This window comes from Arachis duranensis, chromosome 6, assembly GCF_000817695.3.
Source record: "Arachis duranensis cultivar V14167 chromosome 6, aradu.V14167.gnm2.J7QH, whole genome shotgun sequence".
Lineage (NCBI taxonomy): Eukaryota > Viridiplantae > Streptophyta > Magnoliopsida > Fabales > Fabaceae > Arachis > Arachis duranensis.
The window spans coordinates 103,366,772-103,378,741 of NC_029777.3; the positions used below are offsets into that span (position 1 = coordinate 103,366,772).

Here is an 11,970-nt window from a genome sequence, read left to right on the forward strand (position 1 = left end):
GGATTTTTATTAAAAAAAATTAAGTAAATATATTAATTATTACTATAAATATTTTACAAAATTATGACTAAAATCAAAGTTTAACCATTTCAATGTTAAAAACATTAAAAATAATAGTATCACATTAAATTTTAAATCCTAAATGATACTCTAATTCGCAATAGATTAATCTTTGCGATAAATTACTCTTGGATCTATCGAATTGGAAAATATCGCGGTTCATATTTATTAGTATAATATTCATTTTTGAAATAAAAATAATATGCTTAATGCTAGGAGCGGAGCTATATTACACTTTAGGAAAGGACAAAAATTAATTTTATAATATAGAAGAGATTGAACTAAATATTTTAGGGAGGTTAATTTCAAATTTCTATATACTTTAAAAAAAATTTAAAATTTAGAGGTGCTTGACATGAGGCTCCACCTCTGCTTAATGCTAATATCTGTTAAAATTTTATATTTTATGATATAATTTTTAAGTTTTTAAACTGATAAACTTATGTCATTCTAAAAATTATTAGATTGGTTAATATTCTTTGGTAATATTTGTTAAACACTATCGTTGAGTATTTGTGTAAAGAAAAACTATGATAACTTTTGTTATTCAATAATTTATTCTATTGCTTGAAAATAAATTATTATCCCTTTGATTGGTAAATACATGTTTTCTAATTTTTTATAGTATTTTATTTGATAATATTACTATTAAAAAAATAAATGACCACAATATTCTATAACATGATGTATAAAATAATTTTTTATTTTAAAATTAATTTTGATTAGTGAAATAAAATTTAAAATAATTTTTTATTTTCTTATTCAAGTTTAAATTTGAATTTAGAATTGATTAACAGCTCGCTATCTTTTAAATTTTAATAACAAAAATAAAATTAATTAGGTGCAAAATATTCAACATTTAATAATTTCAATCATCTAAATTTTAATTGCCAAAAATTGAGTTAGAGATTAATTATAAATTAAACATTTGTAATATGTAAAATTAGTAACTTTATTTTTTATTATTTAAAAAATTATCTATAATTTTTTACTATGTAATTAATTTTAATAACCTTTATTATTAATTTTTTACCAAAAAATATCAATTTATATTTTTTATATACTAATAATTAATAAGTAGATATTTACGCTATTATATTTATTATCTTAGATAATGGCTTAAGTTACTTATTTCATATGTTAAATAATATAAATAACATCTTGTATGATTGTATCATAAATTTATTAATTTATCTATATGTAGAGAAAAAATTATGCAGTAAATTATATGTTACAAAAATCAGTTGATTTACACATAAATTAACTATATCATCATTACAAAAAAATTATTTATCATATATAATCATTTTTGATATATGTAGTGTCATGTATATATTAGTATGATCTATTTTAATTATGTGAGTGATTATTATTATTATTATTATTATATTTTTATTACATTAATAAATAATATTTAAAACTAAAAGAAAGAAAAAATAATTAAACTTTTTAAAATTTGAAATAAAAAATTTCTTGTAAGTATATCCAACTTTTATATATGCTAAATGTTATAATATTTAAATATTTAATAATATAGTATTTGTTACAACAATAACTCAAAACATTAATCCAATATATATTTAGTCTGAATAAGATTCCAAGCATGCAAAATCAACCGAGACCCATGGTTAGGGTTCTAAATCCATCTTAGGTTCATTATCTTAAGGCTTAATGTGGATAAAGTCCATGTGTCCCTTCTCGAATCTTCGTTGCTAGTTAGAATAGTAATAGGTACTCGTAAAGCATAACAGATTTCTTTCTCTGTCTCTCAATCCCATTTAAAAAAGATGTCCTGTCCCTCTCTGTTTTTGTCGAAAATTCACATTTAATTATCTCTTTAGAAAACTCAGAAATTCACGAATATTTATGGATATTCTCTGAAAACTTTTGAAAAAAAAATTAACAAAAAAATTGTAATATAATAATTATAAAATAATCAATTCAATATAATTTAACATCGTTCATAACATATTTATTATGAAAATAACATTTCAAAAGAAAAAAAAATATAAAAACATCTTTCAACATAATAACATAACATATATAACTTTTTAGAGTGAGACCGAGCGATGTAGTGATTTAATTTGATTTATTGAATTAAAAAAATAAAAAAATAATTAATCGAATTAATTAGTTAATATAATTAAATTATTATAGTTAATGAAATTTAATAAATTAAAAATAAATAAAAAGATTCTCTCATAAAATGAAAAATATATTTAATTTATCTAAAAGTAGAAATAGAATTGGTGAAACTAGTAAAATCACCGACGAAAAAGAGACACCATAGAAAATGAAAGTAAAATCAAGCTCTGCTGCTGACACCGGTTTTATGGTGGTGTTTTTCAAAGCAGCGTAACGTGTTTTCTATCTTCTGTGTCAGCTTCAGCTTCATCACTCTGATATCAAGTTTGTGAGAGACACATTAATGTTGTCACGTTTATCATAGTTCGTGTGTTAGAACTTAGAAGAGCTTCAAGAACTCTGTGGTAGTTCCAATGTAAGAGTCAATGCCAAGTAAGGTGCTAAATATTATAATTCTCTTTTTTTTTTTTTTAATTGAAAATTCCACAAGCAACTCATGTTGGTGTTTGTTTCTGGATATGCATGCAAAAAAGGTAAAATCTTGGAACCTCCTAGGAGGTTGACTAAATTAAATTTTTTTATGATATTCAATTTAAATGGAATCTTTTGTATCTTGTCTTCTTTTTCTCATAGAAGAGTCGCATATTGTTGTTTTCTCTGTTCATGAAGTTAAACTGTTCTTAAGTCCTTTTCATTTTTATTTTTTATTTTTTCGTTTTGTTTCTTCTGTTATTGGTTGTTTTTGTTCTTGATTATTTTCATGCCTTCAAGAATAAGTCTTTGATGTTGTGGTTGTAGTTCGGAGTAAAAAATTGAGGGTTGAATTTCATTTCTTGCATGGTGGATATGGTATCATCAAAATTGAACCTTTTCTTGTTGCATGTCACAGTAAACGACTAGTTTGTGGTTTGGTCAATGGTAGTTTCAAATTTTGGTTGGTTTTGACTTTGAAGTTTCAATCTTTCCCCTGTTTCTGGATTTTGATTTCTGCCTCCAAAGGAGAAGAAAAGGTGAGTTTCTCTTCCATTTTTTATTTTGCTTCTTTGAGTTTCTAAATCAATTTTGTTTCAGTAGAATTTAATTTCCTGAATCATATGACAATAAAATTTGCTTTTTGAGCATATATATTACTTATTTGAAAATTCATAAACTGGTTTTGTAGAATTGAATTTATGTGTGGAACTCAGCAGTCAGAATCTTGGTCTATCTATTCCACAACTATGCTTGAATTTGAACAAAATATATAAATTTCTGGGGTCAACTTTCTATGATTTTTTTGCATTTTAATTCGAGTTTATGTTAGCTACATGTGAGACTTTTTTTTTTTTTAAGTTTTTGTGGTATATTATTCCGCAGAGATGCTATGGTCATTCTAGACAACTGATAATTGTTGAAGAATTTTAGCAAAATGGGTCAAGAATTCTCTTCCTTCTTTCGGTTCGAGTCGAAGAGGTTGCTATGGTTCATTGGCATTACTTTTGCAACAATTGTAGCTTTCCAGTATCTTGGGCTTCCATATGGTAATGTTCTGCTCTCTCTATTCTCTGCCGGTAATATACCTACATCAGGAAGTAATAAAATCCAGGGCAAAGATCCTCCTCCGGTGCCGGAACCTATTAACAATGTAACCATTTTCAATCAAGGAAATGTGACTATTGAAAGTTCCCTTGAGACAGATAATAGAACTAGAGTGTCAGGGGCAAATGATAGTTCTCCGATTTTCGACTTGGAACCAAGAAACCAAGCAAACAGTTCTCTAGGACTTGGCGAATCTAACAAAAGTTCGACGGTAGAGGGTATTGAGAAAACAGGTAATGTATCTGTGGGATGGAAGGAAGAAAATCTTAGGCCTAGCAGTTATAACAATTCTATGGGTTTGGATCTTTTGACAAATCATTCTGGAGAAGAAAACGTTTCAAGACCAGAACATGAGTCTGCTAGCCTTGATGCTAATTCTACTCCATCTATGACAAATGTGAGCCCGAGAATTTCGACTAAGGGGACTTCGAATGATTCAAACATACCTTTATTTCAGAAAGACAAAAAGTCTAATTCCATGAAAGAAGAGAATGAAGGCAATACACAAGCTAAGAATTCTGCTACAGTCAGCATGCCTAAGGAGAATCACAATTCTCATGCGGCAGTTCCGGAAGTGACAACAGTGTCTGAAATGAACAAGTTATTTCTTCAAAGTCACGCTTCATATCGTTCTATGGTATGTGATTAAGAACTATGAGAATTAAGCTTTATATTCATGACATTAGTATATATATTTGCATTCTGATATTCTCATGCTGTCTTGTGCCATTAATTGGTTGCTAGAGGCCAAAGTGGTCTTCAGGAGTTGATCAGGAGTTACTATGGGCGAGATCAGAGATCGAACATGCACCAATTGTAAAGAACGATCCAGATTTATATGGTCCTATTTATCACAATGTATCCATGTTCAAGAGGTAATTTTTTAAATTAAGATTCCGATGAAACCGGTTCACACTGATATCATCTCAGATTCCAATAATAATATTTTGTCCGAGTTCTTTTCCTTAAATTAGACTATAGTTAATATATTTTTTTAATGACAACATGAACTAAATAGGGACCATTAATATTGTCTATAGTCCACTCAAACAAAACTTAGTACACATGAAATGAACTTCGTTTGGAAAATTTGTGCTTTCACTAGATGTATAGTAGGTTGGAAAATGTTTATTGATGTTTTTGAGCCTATATTTGTTAATTGCCATGTAACTGTTTAATTCTCAGGAGCTATGAATTAATGGAACATATGCTGAAAGTGTATGTATACCGAGAAGGAGCTAGACCCATCTTACATACACCATTTCTCACGGGAATTTATGCTTCCGAGGGATGGTTCATGAAGCTCATGGAAGCAAATACAAGATTCATTACTAATGACCCGAAGACGGCACACCTGTTTTACTTACCTTTCAGTTCTCGAAAGCTAGAGGAAGCCTTGTATGTACAAGGTTCACATAGTCATAAAAACTTGATTCAGTATCTGCATAACTACGTAGAATTGATAGCGGGCAAACATCCATTTTGGAACAGAACCAGAGGTGCTGATCACTTTCTTGTTGGTTGCCACGATTGGGTATGCTATCTGAGCTTTAGTTATTGGTGCATTCTATGGTGGCTACAATTACCATGACTATGAGGTTTTGGCAACACTTAAAAAGTGCAACTAAAATTAAGGTCGTACTCTTTTACTATTTGACAATCCTTTTTGATTAAGAAAAAAAAGGCAGTCCGATGCACAAAAATCCTACATTAAGGCAGGGTCCGTGGAATTTAGTGGCGGTTTCCACAATTTAAACCCGTAACCTTGAAGTCACAGAGACAACTCAACCATTGCTGCAAGGTTCCTCTTCAATCATTTATAATTTAAAAAATAAAAAATAAAGTGTGAAAATTAGAATGTGTTGTCAAATAGTAAATAAGTATGACTTTAATTTTAGTCACACTTTTTAAGAGTTGTCAAGTTTTATAACCACTCATCCACCATAATTATATTCACCATAAAATTCACCTTAATTTTCTTCTTTGTTTCTCTGTTAATTGGACTAGTCCTTAACTCTTTCTATTTTCTACATTTTGTTACCAATCCTAGATAATGAAAGCAACATTTTTATGAATTTTCACATGGATAAATTATGTGACTATTGGCTTGGTCGTTGGCCGTAAGCAATGCGATTTATACCTAGATCATGCTGTGACACTTTTCCATTTTGCAGGCCCCTTCCGAAACAAAGGTGGACATGTCTAACTGCATAAGAGCCCTTTGCAATGCTGATGTAAAAGAAGGATTTGTCTTTGGGAAGGATGTTTCACTTCCTGAAACACATGTCCGCAATGGCCTAAATCCCACTAGAGATCTCGGTGGAAAATCGCCGTCCAAGAGGAACATTCTGGCATTCTTCGCCGGCAAAATGCATGGTTATGTTAGGCCAATTCTGTTGCAGCACTGGGAAAACAAAGATCCTGACATGAAAATCTTCGGCAAGTTGCCAAAGTCCAAAGGTGACAGGAACTACATTCAATACATGAAGAGTAGTAAGTACTGCATTTGTGCAAAAGGCTATGAAGTGAACAGCCCGCGAGTCGTGGAGGCGATATTCTACGAGTGCGTTCCGGTGATCATATCGGACAACTTTGTGCCGCCGTTTCTCGAGGCTCTGAATTGGGAGACCTTTTCTGTCATTGTTTTGGAGAAGGACATTCCAAACTTGAAGAGCATACTTCTTTCTATCCCACAGAAGAGGTATCTTAGATTGCAGATGAGAGTCAAAAAGGTACAAAAGCATTTCCTTTGGCACAAGAATCCTGTTAAGTATGATATATTTCATATGATACTTCATTCTGTTTGGTATAACAGAGTTTTCTCTGCAATAACTTAGATTGATACAATTTTCTTCATCTTTGCCTTTGTGGTTGGTAGTATGGGGAATATTTGTAACCAAATAAAAGGTTGATAAGGTCATTTATTGTGATTAGCTCTGTAGGTTTGGTCTTTAGTAAATAAAATAAATTTGTTTCCTATTTTGTACATCTACAAATGAGTGTATGTTAGACCCTCAAGGGGATAACAATTTCATTATAGTGGTGGTGTGTATTTAAATGAACACCTATTTTTTTATGTACAAATAACAATTTTTGTATAAATGTATGTGTTTAACTCGTTTTAATACATTTTTATATTTTAACGTATATTTTATATGAAAGTTGATTTTGTGACTGAATTTTAACATTCTTGTGCTTTAAATATGATAGAGTTTAATAAATAATGAGAGGATCAATATGATTTATATTCTTCCAAATAAACCGGGTGTTGGAAATTAAATCGATCAAAGACAGAGTAATGTGCGTACTTTACAATGGTGGTGTTACTTACACGAGATATTGAAACAAATTACACAAATCAACTAACCCTAGAGCTTGAAATTAATAACCAAGCTTAAAGGCAACACCTCTTAATTCAAGTTTGTAACGTATAAATAAATTTGCATAAACTTCTTTTACATGCACAATAATAATACATGTCCATCTCACATGAAAATAGGTGTTGTTGCCATAGTTTTAAATTGTGCTACAATGCCAAATTTGTGGGAAATACTTATGTGCAACTGTCACAATTGCTATTATGACCCCAAAAGTTGTGTGAGAACTTGGATTGATATTTTTGGATTTTGTTAAAAGCTTGAGAGATAATGATGATTGAACAGAATATGCAATGGTAATATTGTAGCTGCAATTGGGTTGTGAATCACAATTTAAAACCCCTTACTCTGTTAGATCACTTTTTCCTGGCGGTTTGATTATCTATGACAGTTTGGAATGCACCCGCCAATGCCCTAACCTTGTTCATTTCCTCCATCAACTTGGTAGCAGTTTCTTCAATCACTTCATTTGATAATTGAGATTCTTTCCTTCCATGCCCGCTTACTATTATTTCCCTTATGTGTTGTTGTTGTTGTTGTTGTTGTTGTTGTTCTTTTTTGTGTGGTTTTGGTTCTTCTTCTTTGGTCACTTCAACTGCTTCTTCTTCACTTTCACTTGCTCCTCCCTGAATTAGTAGTTTCATGTTCTTCTCTTCCAATTTCCTTTCCTCCTCGTTTGTCTCGCTTTCTTGATCTTCTTCTATCACTCCAAGTTCCTTTTCAGGTTCTTCCATAACCACAACCACCGCCTCCTTCGCGGCTGAAGAAGAATCTTCTTCAGCCACGAAGACATGAGGATCTTCTTGATCATTATCATTCTTGTTTGTGTTCTCTTCCTCTTGTGGTGGTGATGACTCTTCCTTGAGTTCTTCAGACACCGTAGAAATCACCCTCTCATCGTCACCAAAATCATCTAGGTCATGGACACCACCTTCTAGAATCTGCTCCTCTTCATTTTGAAGAACATCTGGATGATCAGGTAGAAGAAGAAGCTCATCAACCTCAACATCATCATGATTCTCCTGTTTAACTACTTCAACCAGTTCTTTAACTTCCTCTGCTTCAACATCAGACACCTCCGAAGAAGCTTCAGCAGAAACAACCTTCCCAGGCTTGGGCTTAACAGAAGAACCACCACTCTTCGTCAAAACCGGCTTCTGTTTAACATCTCTAGGAATATTCCTAGATGATGTTTTATCAGAAGCCGGTCTTGGCGAAGGAATACTAGTACTTTTGGAAGTACTAGTATCCCTAGGATGGCCGGGAGAAACAAGTGCTTTCTGAACTCTAGTAGTAGTGCTCGAAACTTGTAGTTTGGCGGGACTGGACGACGGCGAAGAGGTAGGTGTCAGTCTAGGTTCAAAAGATCTTCTTCGAGTAATTGCGTCAGATTTATTAGGACCAAGAGGACTACTACCATCCTTGAATGTGGAAGCATAATCAAGGCTTGAGCGAAATGTTGCCTTAGGATAAACCAAGCTACTACTATTGCTGCTGCTGTTGCTACTGCCAACGGATTTGTTTCTCTCTAATGTTGAAGGCGTGGCGGTTGTGGTGGTAGTAGTGGTGGTGGTCTTGTTGGCCGTAGTAGTGGTGGTGGTGGTGGTCTTGTTTGTTGTGGCGGTTGCTGTTGCCGTGGATGATTTTGTGGTTCTTCTGAAGCTTGAAATTAGAGAAGATGTCTTCTTCTCCTTCCCAGCAGCAGTTACCGGTTTTGCTTTTGTTGCCATGTTATTCAGATTCTTCCTTAGCCAACAAATTCTTCGGAAGAATCTGCATGTTCCATCAAAGAAAAATGTTATTTTAATCAGCTTGTACATATTTTAATTGAAAATTCAAAAAATACCACACCAGATTTTTCTTAATTGTTTCATTAAATATTTTTAGGCGAAGACTTATATGAAGTTATTAGTTGAGTATCGTTTGATAATAATTTAGTCAAATATATCAAATTATCTAACTATTTTTAATTAGTAAACTCACGTGAACATAATTGCAGTTAAATTTTCACTATATTTTTATTATTTAACATTTTTTTTGTTCTAGTTAAGAAATATATACTAAAAAATTATATTTTATAACAATAATTGAAAAAAAAAATTAAGAGAATATGTTTTTATATAAACCAGTATTATGCAGAATTTTCATATATAAATCATTACATATTGTATTCTTTTTATGATTTTATATCAAAATATATACTATTGCCACTTCATACAAGAATCATTATATATTATATCCTTTTATTTCAAAATAAATAATATGTTGCTACTCCTGCTTTTTGCTGCATTCTCTTTTTTTTTACGATTGATTTTTCTGTTTGGAAATTTGCATGTAATATAGTGCTTGAGTGCATTAAAAAATTATTGACCCCCTAAGTCCATCTTATACATAACTGAGAAAAGTGCAAGTTTGTTTTTCTCTGCATTTTTAACATTAAAGTTGAGAGAAAACATTAAGAATATTATTCAATTATTTCTTCACATTAGATACTTGTTGGACAAGCAGAAGAAAACATGATCTTTCTTTTTTCTTGAAAATAATTTTTTTCTCCATGCATGGGGATTTAATGACCCATACACCCATTTTGCTTAAAAAAAATCACGTTTTATCAATTCACTTAAAACTCATCAATTATCAATATATTATTTTGAAATCTTCTTTTATTACTCATATATAAATTAAAAAAAATACAAGGAAAAGATGAAGCAAGAAATCATAATGCATGCAATTATCAAAGAAAAGATAGATAACATCATAGCAAAATATAACCCTAAAAAAAATATAACCCTTTAATATCCAAAGAAAATAACATCATATCAACCAAATGAATCAAATTAACCGAAAAGCAAGTAATGTCACGTTTAATTTAGATAACATACCTAGATAAATGAAAGACCTTAGAAGAATGATTCTTGGGCAATGCAACAAAAGTATATGAAACTACTCAAGGAAGATGGAATTTTCCTCAGAAAGAGGAATTGAAGAGCAAAAGAAGAAGAAGAAAAAAACAAAAGGAAAAGAGGGGGGAAATTTTTTCAGAAAGGGGTTTTGACTTTTGATGAGAGGCCTAATAATAATAAGAAAATAATAAATTAATTAGGCGCAAATTTTGCAAAACTCAGAGGTGATGCAATGAATTGAAGGGAATGAAATTGATGCAAACCCTGTCTTATATTTTTGAAAACGAGCTGTGAATAACCGCGATAAAATGGGATGCCTAGTTGACATTTTCCATTCTCGGAAAGTAAATCCAACTCAGATGATCTTTTCCAGCTACATATATCTTCATTTTTGGTTGTTTTCTTGCCACTAATTTTGTCCAATGATTATATATGTTACGGTATACACAAAAAAAAATCATCAAATCAATCATTTTTTTAAAATATATATTAAATATAAAATATATATTAAAATAAATTAAATAATATATATTTATATACAAATATATAATAACTGATTTATTTAGTAACTCATTTTTTATATAAAGATAACGTTTTTGTTTATCGATAATGAAAAATATTAAAATATTTTAAACCGTATTTAATTTCTGCTGTTATGAAATTCATCTAGTAACACAACAATCTTTCTGTAGATAATCTGCTTTTTAATGAATATCTTTTACTCTAAATAAAAATAATTATTTTAGTTAAATTTTTTTTTATAATAATTAATCATTAAGAAGTATATATATAATTTTAAAAGTATCCTTCATGATATTACTTTGTAAAGAAAATTCTATTAACACTTATTTTTTATTGTTAGTAGTGATTAAATATATAAAAAATTATATTGGCAGAAATATTTTTGTGAAGATTATTTTGATGGTTACGCTACTTTTGGACACTTTTTATTCGTAATGGTTTAATGATTTAATTTGTATCAGTATAAAGTAATTTTATATATATATTTAATTATATAATGTCACATAAATATAAATATCTGTATTTTACGTTGATTATGTAAATAATTATCCAAAAAATAAATACGATTATACGATTGTGTAAAATATTTTATCTTATTTAATAACTGTAAAAAATCTCATATCTTAATACTAAAATATGGATACAGATATATAAAATTATGTTTGACATGTGAGACATAGATAAAAATATTACGTCATTAAATTAATATATTTTGTATCTTTAAAAAGGACATATAAACACTATACGTAGACATAACTTTTTTTTTAATTATTACTATCAAATTTTTATATTTATATTTTTAATTTTAAATTTTGTGTAAAAAAATAAATTAGACTTACATTTTTTAATAAAATAATCAACTATTAAAATAATTAAATTTTTCACAACAAAATAATAAAATATTTCCTGAATACGTCACTATTATATTTTTGCACTTTTGTTTTTATTTTGATTATAAACGTGAATCTAATTTTATTATTACATTATGTATGGAGTTTTATTATTATACATATGAATACGAAGTCATTCAATATTCTTATATGAGTAGTTGATTAATGATCGGCATTTTAGTGTCTACGTAGTATAGTTAAAAAAAAAATGAACTTTTTAAATTTTAACTAAAACAGAAAAATACACAAAAACATTACTAAATTTCCTTTTTATTTGTTTAGGTTATGAATAATATAAACTTTGTTAATCCTTTTTAATTATTATGAGTTTATCTTTGAAACATACAATTATAATTTAAAATAAAGTTTTGCATTGTTAATTTTGTCTATGGGAGAGGCTAATGCGATAGAGATGATAATACTTGAGACTTATGATTTGTTTGGGTAAACTATAAAAAAAATTTAAATGATTTGCTTTTGAAAAAAGTTTTAAAAAAATAAAAATAATTTATTTAAATATTCATATAAAAAATATTTTTTTATTTATTAATTATA

At 29.4% G+C, this 11,970-nt stretch overlaps 2 protein-coding genes across 8 annotated transcripts; one reads left to right on the plus strand and one right to left on the minus strand.

The window, feature by feature from the left end:
* Nucleotides 1-2,340: 2,340 nt before the first annotated feature.
* On the plus strand, nucleotides 2,341-6,787 carry LOC107495384 (probable glycosyltransferase At5g03795). 7 transcript variants are annotated; one of them, XM_016116535.3, is made up of 6 exons: nucleotides 2,341-2,582; nucleotides 3,035-3,155; nucleotides 3,502-4,360; nucleotides 4,468-4,598; nucleotides 4,909-5,257; nucleotides 5,898-6,787. In XM_016116535.3, the coding sequence occupies exons 3-6, from the start codon at nucleotides 3,554-3,556 to the stop codon at nucleotides 6,558-6,560; spliced, it is 1,950 nt and encodes a 649-aa protein (XP_015972021.1). In that variant the 5' UTR covers nucleotides 2,341-2,582; nucleotides 3,035-3,155; nucleotides 3,502-3,553; the 3' UTR covers nucleotides 6,561-6,787. The 7 variants fall into 7 exon arrangements, with proteins under 7 accessions (XP_015972021.1, XP_020980982.1, XP_052118532.1 ...); XM_021125323.2 differs by having other exon boundaries at nucleotides 2,341-2,577; XM_052262572.1 differs by having other exon boundaries at nucleotides 2,341-2,560.
* A 669-nt stretch (nucleotides 6,788-7,456) lies between these two features.
* LOC107495239 (uncharacterized) lies at nucleotides 7,457-10,010 on the minus strand. The gene is made up of 2 exons (XM_016116351.3): nucleotides 9,983-10,010; nucleotides 7,457-8,873 (listed from the first exon to the last, which is right to left on the minus strand). Exon 2 carries the CDS (start codon nucleotides 8,828-8,830, stop codon nucleotides 7,457-7,459), a length of 1,374 nt encoding a protein of 457 aa, XP_015971837.1. The 5' UTR covers nucleotides 8,831-8,873; nucleotides 9,983-10,010.
* Between the last annotated feature and the right edge of the window lie 1,960 nt (nucleotides 10,011-11,970).

Coding starts and splice junctions, on each gene's coding strand:
- LOC107495384 (XM_016116535.3), top strand. CDS start 3,554: ATGGGTCAAGAATTCTCTTCCTTCTTTCGGTTCGAGTCGAAGAGGTTG. Junction 4,599..4,908: donor AATGTATCCATGTTCAAGAG/GTAATTTTTTAA, acceptor TTTAATTCTCAG/GAGCTATGAATTAATGGAAC. Junction 5,258..5,897: donor TTGTTGGTTGCCACGATTGG/GTATGCTATCTG, acceptor TCCATTTTGCAG/GCCCCTTCCGAAACAAAGGT.
- LOC107495239 (XM_016116351.3), bottom strand. CDS start 8,830: ATGGCAACAAAAGCAAAACCGGTAACTGCTGCTGGGAAGGAGAAGAAG.